This window comes from Dromiciops gliroides, chromosome 4 (assembly GCF_019393635.1).
Source record: "Dromiciops gliroides isolate mDroGli1 chromosome 4, mDroGli1.pri, whole genome shotgun sequence".
Classification (NCBI taxonomy): Eukaryota; Metazoa; Chordata; class Mammalia; order Microbiotheria; family Microbiotheriidae; genus Dromiciops; species Dromiciops gliroides.
The window spans coordinates 219,961,433-219,980,202 of record NC_057864.1 but is presented as its reverse complement, the minus strand read 5'-3'; the positions used below and the strand labels follow the sequence as shown (position 1 = coordinate 219,980,202).

At 40.1% G+C, this 18,770-nt stretch overlaps 1 protein-coding gene across 1 annotated transcript in view; it reads right to left on the bottom strand.

Moving 5' to 3' along the window:
- TIMP2 (TIMP metallopeptidase inhibitor 2) overlaps positions 1-18,770 on the bottom strand; it is a 94,407-nt gene that overhangs the window by 21,365 nt on the left and 54,272 nt on the right. The window contains exons 2-3 of the mRNA XM_043962583.1: positions 11,588-11,688; positions 1,091-1,199 (exon numbers count right to left, since the gene is read on the bottom strand). Coding sequence (XP_043818518.1) covers positions 1,091-1,199; positions 11,588-11,688 — 210 coding nt within the window. The remainder of the gene's footprint in view (positions 1-1,090; positions 1,200-11,587; positions 11,689-18,770) is intronic.

The window sequence follows — 18,770 nt, the reverse complement described above, 5'->3', positions numbered from 1 at the left end:
CCTCTCTCCTTCTATTCCCCCCCCCCAAGAACTAATGAGTAGTTGCTATTATTACCCCTACACTTTGTAGTTTGAAGAAAATGCCTTGCCCAAGGTCACACAAGTATCTGAGGCAAGATTTGAACTCAGGTCCTTCCTGATTCCAGACCCAGTACTTTATGTACTGTGTAATTTAAAATTCTAAAACTGACTAAAATCACTGATGAACAAATTTAGGTTTTTTTAAGCATTTATTAAAAGATAGTAAAAGAAAGAGAAAGATTGAGAACAGGTTTCTTATAGCCTGGAAATCTTCGCCTTCCTAATCTTCCCACTTCTGAAGTCCCCTGCCACTCTCTCTCCAGCTTCCAATTCCTCCTTCATGTTCCCCTCCCAGAAATGGGAGGTTCTTCAAGCTGATTGGCTAGTGTCATTCAAATTCATTGGTTCAATGGACCCGAAGGTGGTCTCAATGAAAAGTTCAAAGTTTTTAGCTTCTGAGAACAATACCTTAAGTACCCTCTTAAGTACCAGCCAGATGTGTTTACAATCTAGTTAACCGGAAGTAAGCCATTCGCTCTCACCCAATTCAATCAGTTTTGATCAATCTCCAGGTGGGCCTCAGAGTATCTGCTAAATCTCCTCATCTACCACATTCTATTATCTTGACAGTACTGAACCACCTAGCTGAAGGCTCCAAATATTTAAGTAAATTAAGCCTTTTTAAAGCACCATATAAATAATAATAAAATAAATAACAACAATAATAAATTATTAAAAACCTTATTATTTTGATATTTGACAACTCATTGCTTTGTATTTTTCTCTATTTATTTCAAATATGGGCAAAGAACATTGGCTCTGAGGACCTGGGTTTAAATGCCATCCCTGTTGCTTCCTCCTGTGTGACCTTGGGCAAGTCACTAAACCTTCTATAGCCTATAACCTCTACTGTGAAATGAGGTTACAATTCTGAGGTGGCCTCAGAATTGAGCTAGATAACCTTCTAGTTCTAGATCTGTTATCCTTTGAAGTATAAAGCCTTAGAGCTGAGTTATCCCAAAGTCTCTTCTGTGCTCTGTACCAGTCTCCAACTAATGGCCCCACATACCTGCAATTAGATATTCCTTTTTTCCTCCAGTGTCCAATGAAACTCCACATACTGCAGAGGATGGAGCAGTATAAATAAACTCAATATCCTTATCAGGTCCTTTAAACATCTGAAGGAAACAAACAAGAATGAGAAAAAGTGAAGCTTTGAGAGGAATTGCCCAGTCCTCTTAAACTAATCAGAGACTCCTTTATCATCATTTGGGGGGGGGGGGGGGGAGAGGAGCATTCCTTCCAATTTTCCCTTTCATCACAATTGTTATTTTACCTTAAGAAAATTAAATTTAAAAGAATTACAATTTACAAAATAGGGTTACAAAATTAAGGGATGAACATTACCAAGAGATACAATGGGTTTATTCACAGGTTTTAAGATTTTTCTAGTAGGTTTGAAGTATAAACTTATGCACTACTAATTAGCTGGTAATTGGGAACTTAACAAGGGGTAGGACAGATAAACCTAAAAAAGAGAGAGAGAATGTATAGATGACTGAATAAAGTTAGAAACAAAAATATCTCTGAAATGATTATTTAACCAAAGTGAAAAGAATGATAACAGCTAGCATTTACACAGTGTTTTACGATTTGCAAAGAACTTTACATATGTATCTCATTTAATTCTCACAACAACCATGTGAGTTAAGTGGTATTATTATTTCCATTTTAAAGATGAGGAAACAAATTAAGAGAAGTCAAAGAAATTCACATGATAATTTTGCTATATGTTTCAAAAGAATAGCAAGTTGTGCATAGTAGATTTGTGATTTCATGTACAATCTTTTTTATTGTAATATGTAATGGAAATGTTTGTTTTGTTCCATAAATATGTATTAATGTAATTTTAAAAAGTCAAAGATGAGGAAACTGAGATTAATCCTGCTCAGGGTCACAAAGCTAATAAATGATCCTGTCTGATGTGGGATTCAAACTCAGGTGTTGTTTCTGACCACAAATCCATACAGATGCTTCAAATAGGATTTGATGTATACAACTTTTAAGCAGAGGAATAACCAGGAATGTTGGGTCTGGGCAAGGGCCCTTACCTGAGGGATGTGGCCACCAGGGGGAGAAAGAGTACCTCACAAGGTTCTTGTGCTTCGTAAGAACTGGGTGGGTAACACTGAGAAGATAGCAGGGAGAGAGAGGGAAGGCCTAGGAGGAGCTGGTGAGGAGGAAGCACACTCAGAGGCAATGTCCTCAGCGCCCTCTGAATTTAGGTGTCCCTGAGAAATGGTCACACGATCCTAGTTACAGCTTTGATTTATGCCACATTTCCAGGATACAGCTACAGTGGAAGGTGCACAAAGATCTTTCCATTGAATTCATGGTCCAAAGTTACGGATTCTTCTGCAAAGACACACATGTTGCCCCAAACTGAGACATAACAAAAGGAAAGGATGTAAATTCTGCTCAAGCAGTGCCATGGCACAGGGATGTTGGAGGCAGAAAGAATCAGAGAGACTGTACTGGAGTTGTCCAAGAGATGAACTCTATGTGAAGCATCTAAAACCTTCATGGACTATTAGAGCTGTTTTGTACAGGTACCCCATTGTGGCGATCCATGTCATGGAAACCTTCTATCAGCTAAAACTGCTATGATTTCTTTCTCATATGATTAGGCAGATGAGAGCTCAGCCTGGAGTCAGGAAGACATGAGTTTAAATCTAGCCTCAAACACTGGCTATGTGATGCTTTGCCTCTGTTTGCCTCAGTTTCCTCATCTGTAAAATGGGGATAATAGCACCCACATCCCAGGATTATTGTGGGGATCAAATGAAACAACAATTGTAAAGCACTTAGCACAGTGTCTGACACACAGTTAAGCCTTATAGCTTCTTTGTTGTTCAGTTGTTTTCAGTCATATTTGATTCTTTGTGACCCCATATGTGGTTTTCTTAGCAAAGATACTGGACTGGTTTGCCATTTCCTTTTCCAGCTCATTTTACAGATGAGGAAACTGAGGTCCAAGGCCACACAGCTAGTAAGGTCTGAGGCCAGATTTGAACTCAGGAAGATGTATCTTCCTGACTCCAGACCTGGCACTCTATCCACTGCATCACAAGGTTCTAACCATGTCAGCACTAATTCTAAATTCACAATCGATTGCAATTATAGAATTAGAATCACAGTATCTCAGAGGCCACTCAGTTTCATCCACATCTGAACAATATGCCTGAAAAGTAACCAGTCTTTGCTTGAAGGCCTCCAGTGAGTGGAGACTCTACTGCCTCTCAAGGAAGCACATAGCACTTGACAGCTCAGAGTTGCAGGTGATAGAATGTTGGACTTAGAGCCAGGAGGATCTTACTAGCAGTGTGGCCCCAAGTAAGTTAGTCAACCTAAACCTTACCTAGCCTCAGTTTCCTTATCTTTAAAAGGGGAATAATAATAATAGACTCCACCTCAGGATTGTTGTAAGGATCAAATGAGATAACACATTTAAACGGCTTTATAAACTTTAAAGTGATATATAATACTGGCTGTTAGCTATTTTAGACTTAATTGTTAGGAAGTTTCCCTGAAATTAAACCTAAATCTGCTTGTTTGCAGTTTCATTCTTAGTTCTACCCTTTGGGGCTGAGCAGAGGAAGTTGATATAGCAAATCTTTAAATATAATGCTAATATCATGTTGTTGATGACAACAATATATTTACATAATGTCTCTCTCAAGAGCCAAAGGTGTTTTACAAACATTATTACCTTCATTAGAAGAATACCTCAGTGGGGGCGGCTAGGTGGCGCAGTGGATAAATCACCGGCCCTGGATTCAGGAGTTCCTGAATTCAAATCTGGCCTCAGACACTTGACACTTACTGGCTGTGTGACCCTGGGCAATTCACTTAACCCCCATTGCCCCACCAAAAAAAAAAAAAAAAAAAGAATACCTCAGCGAGGTCAGGAAGAAGAGATTCTCCTTACTTTATGAATGAAAGGACCATATTGTTTTAATGTTATATAAGCTTATGTTAATGTTATTTAATTTATTGTGATTATCAATTTCTCTTCCATTTTCTGTAGGCTCTTAATGTTATATCTCCCTCCCTTCTTTAATTTTTTTTTTTGGGGGGGGGGGAGGGAAGCAATTGGGGTTAAGTGACTTGCCCAGGGTCACAAAGCTGGCAAATGTCTGAGGCCAGATTAGAACTCAGGTCCTCCCGACTCCAGGGCCCATGCTCTATCCACTGTACCACCTGGGTGACCCTCTCCTCCCCTTTAAAAAAAATAAATGCAATGTCACAACCATCTCATAATTTTGTCTTTTCACCAACAGCACCGGTCTTTCATCTCTAATTGCCAACTGGGCATTCCCACTTTGATATCTTGCAAGACTTCAAACAGAATATGTCCAAAACGAAAGTCACCTGCCTTCCCCACCTCCACAAAATAATCCTCCCAAATTTCCTATTAGCATGATCATCTTTCTGTCATCCAGTTAACCTCTGTCGGCCTCAGTTTTCAAAAACATCCTATGGGGATTAAAATAACACCTGCCTCACAGTGTAGAGGATCAAAGGAGATAATGGTAAACTGTTTAGCACTGTGCCTTACACAGAGCAGGCATTATATAAATGCTAGCTATCATCATCACCACCACCACCACCACCATCATCATCACCCTAGTCCAGTCTCTTATCACATTATTCCTGGATTTCAACAACCGCCTAGCTGGCTTCTCTGATTCTAGACTATTCTTGCATAAAACCATCCTGTGTAGCTCTACCCGACTTCCTTCAATATTACTGACAGTACCATGTCACTTCCTTGCTCCAAAACTGTCAGTGACTCCCTATATCTCTTAGAACAAGTCCCAATTCATCTGATTAGCTTTCAAGGCTCTCCATCATCCGACCCAACTTTTTTCTTAGCTAACCTTACTTCCATCTGTTTCTCTTAACACACGTTCTTCTCTAAATAGGTCAGTCTCTTGCTAGTTCTTACCTCCCTGCCTTCCTCATGTCATTATCCCCACTTGGAATACCTGCCCCCTGCCCTCCTATATCCTACTCCTCTGAGTTTCAGCTTGGATTTCTTGGAGTTCTTCCACAAAGCCTTCCTGGACTCAATACTCCAGCACTCAATGACAAAAGTCAATTCATTAAGCATTTACTATTTTGTACCAGTGTTTCATTGAGCAAACTCATTCGTTTTTCAAATGAAACAAAGGGGAAAATGTGGTAAAAATTTATTTGTGGTAAAGATTAATATCGGAAGTTTTAGCTGAATCATTTGAGAGATTGCGCATGCTACTGAAGCAGCTTTTGAAGGACTGCCCCTTTTGGGAGGAAAACTCAAACTTGAGGAACTTTTGGGACAGGAACTTAAAAGTAAGGGCGGGATGGAAGTTGGCATTCTCTGACTGCTAAACTTAGCCATGGTGGTGCGCACAGGTGAGAGGAATTGAGAAACATGTGGTTGGTGTTCAGCTGTGGGTGTGCTGGTTCTCGGCCTGGCGGGCATTTTGGGATTCATTGAGGTTTTTTTTTTGGGGGGGGGGGTTTGTAATTCTTTTTTTTTTTTAATTTTGGTGAGGCAATTGGGGTTAAGTGACTTGCCCAGGGTCACAAGTGTTAAGTGTCTGAGGCCGGATTTGAACTCAGATCCTCCTGACTCCAGGGCCAATGCTCTATCCATTGCACCATCTAGCTGCCCCCTCATTGAGTTTTATAAAGGAAAACAGACTAAGTTTAGATCTAAGGTCATTCATCTGTATTTCTACTTCCCTATTTCCCTAATTGGTATCACCTTTTGTTGTCTAATTAATTCCCAAGCAATAAAAACTAATCCCTCACAGATTAAAGCTCAGAGGCTTCTTTTTCTTAGTGGTCTGGGAGATATATATATAAAAGGGAAAAGTTTTAAAAGGGGGATTTTAATGCTCCGTATATTATCCAATTTTGAATCTCACACCAGGAATAGGCAAATAAACAAAACCAGTGCTTGTTTTGCCCTGCTAAGGAGCTGGGATAGAGGTGGGGAGATAGTGTGTACTCAGTAAATTGATGCAAAATAGATACAAAGTAATTTTAGGGATGGGGAAACAGTAACTCCTGGGGAAAGCTAAGGATGGTACTGCAGCTGAGTCTTAAAGGGACCTCGGGATTCCAAGAGGCAGAGTGAAGTGCAGGTATGTACAGCCATGGAGGGGACCAGCTGGTAGGGCAGTTTGTGTGACATATGTAGGTATAGGCATAGGAGATTCATGGACTGCTATATCTGGAAGAAACTTGGAGATCATCTAATTTAGGGATTTGGCAAATTATGGCCAAGGGTCAAATTTTCTGTGCCAAGGCACCCATGCAAAGTGCTAGGGTGTCACTACACAAATGAAACAGCCAGTCCTCAAGGGGCATATGTTCTCCAGGGTAAGGACCACAACGTACACCGATGAATAACACAAAGGATGTACAAAAATCGAAATTTGTTATATTTATATTTAACATGTTATTATATAGGGATTCCAAGAGGTGGAATTGAGGAGAGAAGATATTCCAGACATGGAGCACATCCTGTACCAAGGCAGAGAAGTGGGAAATGGAGTGTCATGCAAATAGCAAATATGTTAGTTGACAGAAACATAGAGTAAGGGGGAATTATGTGAAATAACTCCAGAAAGAGAGGTGGGGGTCTGAACTGTGAAGGCATTTAAATGGCCAGAAGAGGGTATGTGTTTTATTATACAGGAAATGTTCAGTCTTTCAGTTGTGTCTGACTCCATTTGGAGTTCATTTTGCAGATGAGGAAACTGAGGCAAACAGGCTTAAGTGACTTTCCCAGGGTCACACAGCCAGTAAGTGTCTGAGGCCACATTTGAACTTAGGAACATAAATCTCCCTGACTCCAGGCCTGGCACTGTATCCAGTGTGCCACCTAGCTGCCCTTATAGAGGAATTATGGAACTACTTAAGGTTCTTAACCAGGATGATGAAATAGTCAGACCTGTGCTTTAGGAATATCTTTTAATCTGTTTCTCAAAAGTTGCTACTGATATGCAAAGTTGCCATCACTAGCAATATTAGAGCCCATGTACAGAATCCACCTGTGACTCTGCTGTAATCAATGCTTTTGAATTCCCCTTGACTGAGCTCCCAAAACCAATCTGCAGATTCCTTCTAGATTAGCCTCTTTATTCTGGATTTCTTTTGTACCAGTTCCTGATATATACTCCCCAGTTACTCTTTTATCAGATTTAGGCCTACCATTCTTCCCATTTTGGCTTCCCTGAATAATGGAAGCTAGGATGACATGGCCCCCTATTTTGAACTTTCCTATTTTCAAAGTCTGCATCAATACAATTTATCACTGCCATACTAAGTGTGGCTCCAGATGTGCTAAATCACCATTTCTCAATGAGACTTCCATATAAAAGTGAAGAGATGCTCCTTTTTAAGAAAAAAAAAACAACTGGGGCAGCTAGGTGGCGCAGTGGATAGAGCACCAGCCCTGGAGTCAGGAGGACCTGAGTTCAAATCCAGCCTCAAACACTTAACATTTACTAGCTGTGTGACCCTGGGCAAGTCACTTAACCCCAACTGCCTCACACACAAAAAGAAAGAAAGAAAAAAAAAACCCTGAAAAGTGGATTTAATTGAGAAGAGTCTTCCTTAAACAAAAGGATTCATAGTGGAAAATTCCTTGAATAGATACTCTCCTGAGTACTTCCCAATTTCTAGGGGCACCATCAACCTTGTAGTTGCTCAGGTCACAACTTCAGTATCATCCTTGATTCCTCCCTCTCACCCCACAGTAAATCAGTGGCCAGGTCTTTTTGCCCCCCTACCCACACTGCACCTTTTGTGTCTGTACCTTTCTTCCCACTTACACAGCCTCTTACACCTTTTTTGCAAAGAAAATCAACAGCACCCTAATCGATCTTCTTGCCTCAACTGTCTTCTCATTCCAAGTCATCCTCTACCCGGCTGCCAAAATGATTTCCCTAAAAGTTCAGGTGTAATCTACTCAATAAACTATCATCTCTAGAATCAAATATCAACTTCTCTATTCACAACCTAGTCTACATTTGCCTTTCCAGTGTTCTCACACATAACTTCCCTTCATGAGTAATATAATCCAGCCAAATTAGTCTTTTTATTGTATCTCATGCATGACATGTACAATATATTCCAATCCCATGTCTTTGCATTGTCTGTCCCCAGTATCCTCAAGGAAATCCCTCTTCATCTTTCACCCCTTAGAATCCATATTTTTCCCCCCATGGTTAATCCCAAGTGGAACCTTCTACCACTAATCTTCTTCCAATATTACTTTGTGGGGGCAGCTAGGTGGCACAGTGGATAAAGCACTGGCCCTGGAGTCAAGAAGAGCTGAGTTCAAATCTGGCCTCAGACACTTGACACTTATTAGCTGTGTGACCCTGGGCGAGTCACTTAACCCTCATTGCCACACAAAAAACAAACCAAAACCAAAAAACAATATTACTTTGTATGTATTTTTATATTTGCCTATATATCTTTTAAATATAGCTAATATTTATACAGCACTCCAAAGTTTTCAAAATGCTTTATAAATATCTCATTTTACAAATGTATTATCTCATTATAGATATATACTCTATCTGCCCCCAGCTGGTGATGATAACAGATCACCTGACAGAGACGAAAAAGAGCTTCAGTGTCCCTTCATATCAAACATCATTTCTGTTTCTGGGGTGGAAGTTTGTATTTTATCCTACAGATAAGTTTTTTGAGAGCAGGAACAAATTCACTTTTGTTTTTATGTCCTTAGCACCAGTCCAGGAACCCTGTTGTTGTTTAGTCATGTCTGACTCTTTGTGACTCTGGGGACCATAACACCCAAAGCTGTCCATATAATTTTCTTGGCAAAGATACTGGAGTGGATTAAAGCAAACAGAGCTAAGTAACTTGCCCAGGGTCATACAGCTACTAAGTAGCTGAGGCTGGATTTGAATTCAGGTCTTACTGACTCTAGGCCCAGCACTCTATCCACTGCACACAAATGGCACTTTACTGATTGGTTGCATTGATTTATAATGATGAAGATAATGATGATAGCTGGAATTGATACAACACTCTGATACCTGCAAAGTACATTATATATGTATTTGATCCTTATAACAACCCTGTGAGGTTATCATCTCCATTTACAGATGAGGAAACTGAGGCTGAGAATGGTTTAATGTCTTGCTCAAGGTTTCTTAATTAGTAAGTGTCTGGGGAAAGATTTGAATTCAGGTGTTCCTGACATCTCTGCTCTGGATCTTACCCTTTCCCAGCTTCTCACTGAGAGACTGTGCTCCTTCACATTTATCCCTTGCCTTTAATCTCTCTTGCTAATAGTTTCTTCCTTCCTGAATTCAAATATGCCTGTTTTCTCAATGTGATTAAAAAAATAAACAGTTATTCAATCCTGCTAATAACCATATGAACTACTATCCTATTTTCTCCCACTTCTCATAGTCAATATCTATTCTTGTGATCTCTCCATTTCTTTGCCATTCATAGTTAATCCACCTTTTAGAAATTTCCCCTGACCACTTTGAACCCCAATAATCTTTTTCTTCTAGATACTTCTAAGGCTCTTAGCAGCAATGCCACAAACGTCAAGCAGCATTGATATAACTCTACAGTATTCTTCGTTTGTCCCATGCACGCTCTGTCTTCTGAAAGAATGGTAAATACCCCAAGGGTAGGAGATTATCCCATAATTCCATAATTATTCCATTATTCCATATTGTACTTTCCTATCGTAGAATTAGGGTGCTAGACTTAAAATTGAAGAAGACCAGAATTTGAATTTGATCTTGATATTTATTGATTGTGTAATTGTAGGCAAGTCATTTAACTTCTCTGAAGCTCAGCTTTTTCATGTAGAAAATGAGAGTATCTGTAGTATTTACTCCCATGAGATTGTTGGGAGGCTTGAATGAGATGATGTGTATGTAAAACACTTTGCTAAACTTAAAACACTGTATGTACAACAGCTCTGATGATTATTATTTTAATGACACTTCTCAGAGTAACAGGTCTAGTGCTTGGCACACTCTAAGTATTTAGATAACCATTCTCAATTTGGGGACTTAAAGCTAAAAGAAGATACAGGCCAACTGACAAGCTTTCAAAAATGAGGGGAAAAGCATCCATGAAAATATGCATATAAGTCATGGAAGAATAACATTTGCTATACGAAAACTTGTTTATATACAACTTTTTGAGAATTCATCTACATGCAGTTAGGTGTGTCCACATTTTACATAACCTACTCCCTCCACTAAATTCTTTCTCTGATTCCTCGTTGTAGAATGAGAGGTTCTTAAAGTGTTTGACTCAGGCTTCTTAAAGGCTATCTAAAGAAAAAAATTAGTTCTGTGGGTATCGTGATATTTTGTTGTTGTTGTTGGGTTTTTTTTGTTTTGTTTTGTTTTTGGTGGTGCAATGAGGGTTGCCCAGGGTCACACAGCTAGTAAATGTCAAGTGTCTGATGTCAGATTTGAAACTCAGGTCCTCCTGAATCCAGGGCTGGTGCTTTATCCATGGCACCACCTAGCTGCCCCCAAAAGTTCATCATAAACTATCAGAGCGACTGTGGAAAGTACTATGGAAAAATTATGTTCAATCATTTAATCCTCTCCTAGGCTCAGAAAGATTTAGCATGGTCCTTTTTTTGGGGGGGGGGGGGGGTGGGGAAGGGCAATGAGGGTTAAGTGACTTGCCCAGGGTCACACAGCTAGTAAGGGTCAAGTGTCTGAGGTGGGATTTGAACTCAGGTCCTCCTGAATCCAGAACCGGTGCTTTATCCCCTGCATTACCTAGCTACCCTTTGTTGTTGTTGTTGAGGACAAACCTAGCTCAGGGCAAAAAGATTCACCATAATGATGACAACAACAATGACAATAGCAGCTGATATTTATATAGCATTTCAAGGTTTTCAAAGCACTTTATGTTTTTTATATTTTCCCCAGTTCCATGTGAAAACAATTTTTTAACATTTGGGGTTGTTTTTGAGTTCCAAATTCTATCCCTCTCCCCCTTCTCCCCCCTTTACATACATTACATAAATGAAGACCCACAACTGCCTATGAGGCTAAGAACCAACTGATAAATTTTGTTCATGCTAATTGTGAAAAGAGACATTAACATGATCTGCATTGGTAGTAGCTGGGTAAATAAAACAATAACAACAACATTTCTACAGCATTTTAATGTTTTTTAAATCTCCCAACTTCAACTACAAGGCCCTACCCACTATGCAAGAAAGCACAGGTCTTTCAAAATATCAAAATAACATATTCCCTACAATCCAATTGCATACCTACCTGTGGAGGCTTGAGTTTCATCACATGAGAAGTGTTCTGGACTTCATAAAAAGCTAAATAGCACTATATTGAGCCACCTTGTTTCTGGAGAGCCCTCTAATTCCATTTCACAAGACCTAAGAATAACCTTCTTTTAGCAACTACCCTAGAAACAAGACTAGAAGCACAGTCTGAAGAAAATAATATAATGTGAAGTCATTGGTTACCTTTATTTGTTTGATCTCATATTGAATCCTTTTGATAGGATTTCCATAAATATCATTTCCAGAGTCTACTTCTTTCCCACTGACAGCTTTGGCTCTGATCACTGCAAGAAAAAGACAAAAGAGATAGTTAGGAAATCTGAAAATATGAGCAAGGTGGATGGCTGTACAAGCAATGCAGGCCTTATTTTGGCAGTCAAATAGCGGATGGAGGGGGGAATAAGGAGCAGTGTATTTAGTTTACCTCTCCTTTCCCCCATCAGAGACACACACACAAAAAAGCCTTAATGTCAAACAACATCTATGTTTCTGTGGTGGAAGTTTGTATTTTATCTTAGAAATAACAGCAAAACACCAAAGCTGGACTGAAACAAGGTCAGACCTGTGCTTTGGGAAAACTATGGTAGCACCTTTGTTAGGCAGAGGTGTCAATCAAATGAGCCTGCCACACTGGGTTCCAAAATACTCCAGCAGCAACACTATTACTGCTTCTAGAACCAGGTTAAAAGTAACTGAGGAGGGGCAGCTAGGTGGCGCAGGGGATAAAGCACCAGCCTTGGATTCAGGAGGACCTGAGTTCAAATCCGGCCTCAGACACTTGACACTTACTAGCTCTGTGATCTTGGGCAAGTCACTTAAACCCAATTGCCTCACTTTAAAAAAAAAAAAAGTAACTGAGGAGGGGGCAGCTAGGTAGTGCAGTGGATAAAGCACCAGCCCTAGATTCAGGAGGACCTGAGTTCAGATCCTACCTCAGACAATCAACACTTACTGGCTGTGTGACCCTGGGCAAGTCACTTAACCCCAATTGCCTCTCAGACACACACACACACACACACACACACACGTAACTAAGGAAAAAAAAGAGAAAAAAAGGTAACAGACATATTTAACAAAATAAATAAAAACACAATAGGACATGGATAATGTTAACATGTGGTTTTCTAAGTCAATATACAGCCAGCAGGGATCCTTATATCTGGTTTGGTGACCCTATTTCTATTTGAGTTTGACATCACTGGTATAGAGCCTAGCTTTTTAAACTGTGAGCCATGAGCCCATATGGGGTCACATAACTGAATTTGGGGGTTATGAAAAATTTGACAACAGTAAAAGGTTATATATATATACCTATTTTATATGCCTACATACCTGCAGTTGAGTAAAAATTTCTTGGGTAAAAAGGGGTTGTGAGTGGAAAAAGTTTAAGCCCTCGTATAGAGAATAGATTGAAGAGAAATGAACTAGAACATAGGAATCCAATTAGGAAGCTGTTGCCAAGGCACAGGCAAGATATCCGACTCTGAACCAGGTTTGTGGCTTTGTGAGTGGGAAGGAAACATACATGAGATATGGAAGTAGAATCACCAATCACCAGATTTGGCAATCAATGGGGGTGAAGAAAAGGGACTAATCAAGGATGTCCCGAAAGTTGGGACCTTGCCTATCCAAAAGGATTGCAGTGCTCTCCAAAGAAGTTGAGTTTAAAGGAGAGGAAGGTTTGGGAGAAGATAATGATAATGTTGCATACAAAACCTCGGCCATATCTGCAGTCACTTATTACTAAAGGCTTTCGTTCATTCAACCTATTAACAAATACTTCATGGTATACTTGGTGGTAAAAGAAAAAACACTAATTTCCAAATATGTAAAATAATAACAATTTGTTGTTGTGTGGGTAATGTCATTTTTAAAAGCCCAGAGTATGAAGTATAATTATAAGGTGATAAAAATGATTGCACTAAGGTACTTTCCGACTTGAGCATTACATGAGTAACAGGCAAAAATCACCCTCGTTAAATTTAAAGTCATGTGTCATGCCATCTGATACCCGGTAGCTGACAATGAAACCCAGGTCTTTCCTGATTCCTAGTTTAGCAGTCTTTATAAGATACCACACAAATCTTCAAGCAGCTTTGGAGCAGGATTTAAGGATTTAAGTCTAAGAAAATCAGAGAGTTTTATCATCATTAGTTCAGGAGGCTGAAAGATTAGCAGTAACAGAGGTAAAAAGGTAAGAAACTATAGCTTAAGTTGAATTTCTGGAACCAACTTAGCTGCTCTAAGAACTCCTTCCTCATGTTGCTTGACTGAGCTCTGAGGACTCATCAGATCTGAGTCTGAGTCCCTGCTCTGTCACTAACAACCTTAGTCCCTTCCCCGTTCTGGGCTTCAAATATATCCTCTGAGAAGTAGGACTAATTTTGAGGGCATTTCAAGTTCTAATCATCTGTGACTCTTCAGTCCCAGCCCTAGACCCCACAAAGCCAGAAGATTTATACCTCAAAAGCTAGAGTGGGAACACTTTAGCTGGCCTGTCAGCAGGACAGTTTCGGAGTCACCAAATAATGTTCTGGAGTCACTAAAATCCAGCAGGACTGGCCATCTATAAAAGTGAAGTTTATCTGTGGGCCCTTCCCTTTCCTTTACCATCTATGCCTAATCTGTGTGCTACATGGTAATTAAGTAAAGTGTCAGACTCTTGACATTTTATTTAATTTCAATACTAAACTGTCTAATCAATCAGTCTTCATGATGTGTTATTCATGTAGCATGGTCATTGGTTCCTGTACCATTGCTTATCAGATAATTAGCATGGAATTACAAGCATAATGCGGGCTGTAGAGCAACACCTTGCCTCTCAGGAACTCAGCTTTTGCCAATCCCAGCTGATTTAGCAAGAATCAAGAAGAAAGCTGAAAAGCTTCTGGGCAGCCAAAAGAGATGACACATCCATGCACTAAGAAGGTTCAGTCACTTTGCTCAAGGAAGAAGCTTACAGGTCGTCTTCACTCAGTGCCGGTTTATTCCAACGTTACACACAATGCAAGTAAGTTTACTTCTGAGGTTTCCATGCCCATAGTTTATTAGAAGTAGTAAATTTAAAGGGTTGGGAAGGAAGAAGGCCTGCTATGGCAGCTGTGTTGATGATAGGAAGAAGTGACATCTGACAGCAAGGGAAAAGACAGGAAAAACTGTAAACCATAGACTTAAGAACTCAAAAAGCACAGTGAGAAAGGGCCATTCAGAGAAGGCACTAATGACCCCTTCATACTTCAATAGGACATGAAGGCATAAGCATATGCCAGATAAGTACAAAAAAAAAAAGGTTCTTATTAACATTTCTTTCTTTCTTTCTTTTTTTAGGCAATTGGGGTTAAGTGACTTGCCCAGGGTCACACAGCTAGTAAGTATTAAGTGTCTGAGGCCTGATTTGAACTCAGGTCCTCCTGAATCCAGGGCCGGTGCTCTATCCTCTGCACCACCTAGCTGCCCCCTTATTAACATTTCTGAGTCACCGAGAAAAGTTTAAATTTTGTTCAGCATATTCTATTTGAGAAGGAAAGGAATCATATAGCAAGGTGGGCAGGACATGATACATTTCAGATTTTCTTCCATATTGGTTAAAAATATAAAAAAAAGTTTTAGTGCTTAAAGGAGTAAAGCTCTAGCTATAAGGAGAACTCCCTCATTCTCTAAAAGTTCCATATGGCTTAAGTTTTACTGCATAAAATCAGGTCTGTCAAGGAGTACTGAGCCAGAGTCCACAAGCTTAAGGACAAGGAAAGTAAAGTGTTCCCTTTTAACTTGGGGTTGTATTACATTTTCTTTTAGATTACCATGATAATTTAATAATAGACAATGGTAAGGCAGCGGGGAGCTAGGTGGTGCAGTGGATAAAGCACCAATCCTGGATTCAGAAGGACCTGAGTTCAAATCCAGCTTCAGACACTTGACACTAGTCACTTAACCCTCATTGCCCTGTTTAAAAAAAAGAAAAAATAGACAATGGTAAGACAGCATCCTGAATGAATGGACATTCTTTGTTTTATATGTTCTTTCTTATAATGATGTTGGAGAAACAGAGAAAAAAATTGAAATTAGTCAATCCACTAATAGGTCCTGTGATAAGTCAGGACTGAAATATAGTTAGAGCTAAGGGTAGCCAGACACCCCCTTATTGGCTGGCTAGACTTGGTCTAACAGGAATCTCACATTGGTCTTGGGTAGCTAATGAGCATTGCCTGGGCTTTACTAGGAGACCTGGAGTTCAAATGTTGTGATACTCACTGGTAATATTCTGGGTTTGTCTCTTAGCGGGAGGAGTCTCTTGCTCTAATCTACAAAAAATCGTGTCAAAGAAGAAAAAGAAACAGGAGGAAAAACTAACATCTAAATTTTCACCCAACAAGTAGAACTTGGATACTGTTGGTATGTACTAGCCAGGGCCCAAGCTGGTTGAATGACCACCTGGGGAAGAGGTATCTGGCTAGTGTTAGCTATGGAAGCATTTTTAGTTTTAAAAGTAAACCCACTGTGTGTCCTAATGAATTACTGTTTTTATCCAGGATATCATTTGGACAGCTTTGGAGAATATGAAATCCCTGCTAAAATAGGGCTTTTGGTTCATGAGTGAGAACTGAAGAGTTAAAAGAAGGGAAAGGGGGGCAGCTAGGTGGCACAGTGGATAAAGCACCAGTCCTGGATTCAGGAGTACCTGACTTCAAATCCGGCCTCAGACACTTGACACTTACTAGCTGTGTGACCCTGGGCACACAGGGAAAGGACTACCCTGGCCTGATCATCATCCTTACCCATTATCCATGCATGACCCCATGCTGCATTGGTGCCAGCTCCTACATTAGGAATTATTATTTATCTGTGTATGTGTTGTATCCTCTAGTAGAATAAAAATTCCTCAAGGGAACCAATTTGTTTGTCTTTGAATCCTCATCATTTTTCACAATGTGTATATAGTAGCTGCTTAGTTAATGTTTGTTAAATCAAACTGTACGGAATTCAACTGTACAGTATTAGAGCTGGTAGTTCAAGCACTTTCTGTGTAAGCAAAAAGTCTGCAGAGCACCCCATAGGGTCAGTTTTTCAGTTGCATCTCACTCTTTGTGACCCTATGTGGGGTTTTTGGGAAAAGATACTGGAGTAGTTTGCCATTTCTTTCTCCAGTGGATTAAGGCAAACAGAGGTTAAGTGACTTGCCCAGCATCACACAGCTAGTGAGTATCTGAGGGTGGATCTGAACTTGGGTCTTCCTGACTGCAGATCCAACATTCCACTGAGCCACCTACCTCCATAGCCCATAGGGGTAGGCTCCCCTAAGTCAATGTGCCTTGCATTACATGGTGCCTCTCTCATTTGTGAAGTTATTACCCAAGTAGATACGAAAAGAGAAATAGGGATTTGTGTGCATTGCATGTTAGGGTAGAGAAGAGGCAGTACTGAATTAGGAGGTGGTGAGGGAATAGGAGCAAAGGAAAGAACAAATAAGTGTGGGCGTATGTGTGAAAGAGATATCCACTTGAAAAACTGACTATGAAATATATTAATATGGAGTTGAATTTACAGACTGACTTTTGAGGTTGCTTTCAGAAAGCAATGAGAAAGTCAAGTTTCGTAACCTTATGCTAAGCATATTCTCCTCTCTGGGCCTCAGTTTCTTGTTCTGTAGACTTAAGGAGCTGGACTAGGTCATCTCTAAGGTCCCTTTCAGTTCTAAAATGTCTTTCTATGATTCCCAGAGATACAAAGAACAGAAGAAAAGAAAGACAGATGTAGGCAGACTCAGAGGCAAGAAAATCTTGGCGCATGCAAAGGCTCTCACAAGGTGAAGCCCCATCAATCAACAAGCATTTATAAACCCAGAATAGCAGGCTGACAAGAACAGAGAGAAGACAGTCATGCCACAATGTAAAGCTTCCTCTATATGTCTTGCAGAGGAGTGGGACTGGGTTGATAAAATAACCACCAGCACCTAGGGAGAAATCAATGTTCAAGAACTCCTTTCATAAAAGAAACTTCTGAACTGTGTAGACAGTGTGCCAGACCAAGAATGCCTCTTTATCTTCTGAGCTGCCCAGAGTTAAAGCAGGAAAAGCAGGGAAAGTCTCTTTATATACAGGGCTCTTAACCTGGGGTCTGTTGACTTGTTTTTTAAAAAACATTTTGACAACTTATTTCAGTGAAATTGGTTTCCTTTATAATTCTGTGCTTTTATTTCATACATTTAAAAACATTTTGAGAAAGGAACTATAACATCATCAGAGGGGTCCATGACACAAAATTTAAGAACCTTTGCTGTATATGATTTTAGAAACCAGAGGTAAGAAGGAAGAGGGGCATTCCTAACCCATCTATTCTTACAGCTGCACCAGGCCAGAAAAACACGGCCTTTCCCTTAGTTGGTTGAGATTTTATTTTTGCCATTAACACAATATCTGGGTTTGAAATCGAGTGATACACTGGTTGGCAAATCCACTGCCAGATGTTTGCTCTTGGAATGCCAAGCGCCAACTGAATTAAAAGCACGAGTTACCGAAACCCATTCCCCTCCACCACTCTGGGTTGGCAGAGCTGAAGAGAGACCACATGATGTCACTTCCCTCCTCAAGAAGCCTGTAAAAACAATTTCTACAAAGCCAACAGGACTTGAATTGGAAAAAAAAAAAACAACTAGAAAAGGGAAAACTCAGAAGTCCAGGGAAGATGAACCACAAAACCCCAGAATCTTAGAGCAGGAAGGACCTCAGTGGATGTCTGAGCCAACCCAACAACAAGCATTTGTTAACCTACTATGTGCTAGCCACTGTACTAAGGCAACCCATACCCAAAAGGAACTCCTACTACATTTAACACAGCCTCTACTTCAGGACCTCTAATAAAGGGCAGCCCACTGCCTTGCAGAGGCAGACCATTCCTCTTTTGGGGCAGTTTCAATTGTTGGGAACCTTTTACTGCTTCTAGAAAACATGTCTAAAAGTGTCTGTAGGCAACTTCCAACCTTTACTCCTGGTTTTGACCTCTAGGGCAAAGAAGAGTTTTTTCCCACATAAAAGCCCTTCAAATTCTTGAACAGAGCTATCATGTCTCCCTTAAGTCTCCACTTCTCCAGGTTCTTCAACATTCCACATGACTGGCCAAGGTCATTCACCAACCTAGCTGCCTTCCCTGGGTGTAATTTATCAGTCATTAAGCACTAATTGCCTACTAAGTTTTAGGCACTGTGCTAGACCACATGAGATATGAACATAAAAGTAAGTACCTGCCCTCAAGAAGCTAAACATTCTAATGAGATACTCTGCATTCACTCATCTGTGAGCATGTTTATCTGTTTAGTCATTTCAGTCATGTTGGACCCAATTCGGGGCTTTCTTGGCAAAGATACCAAAAG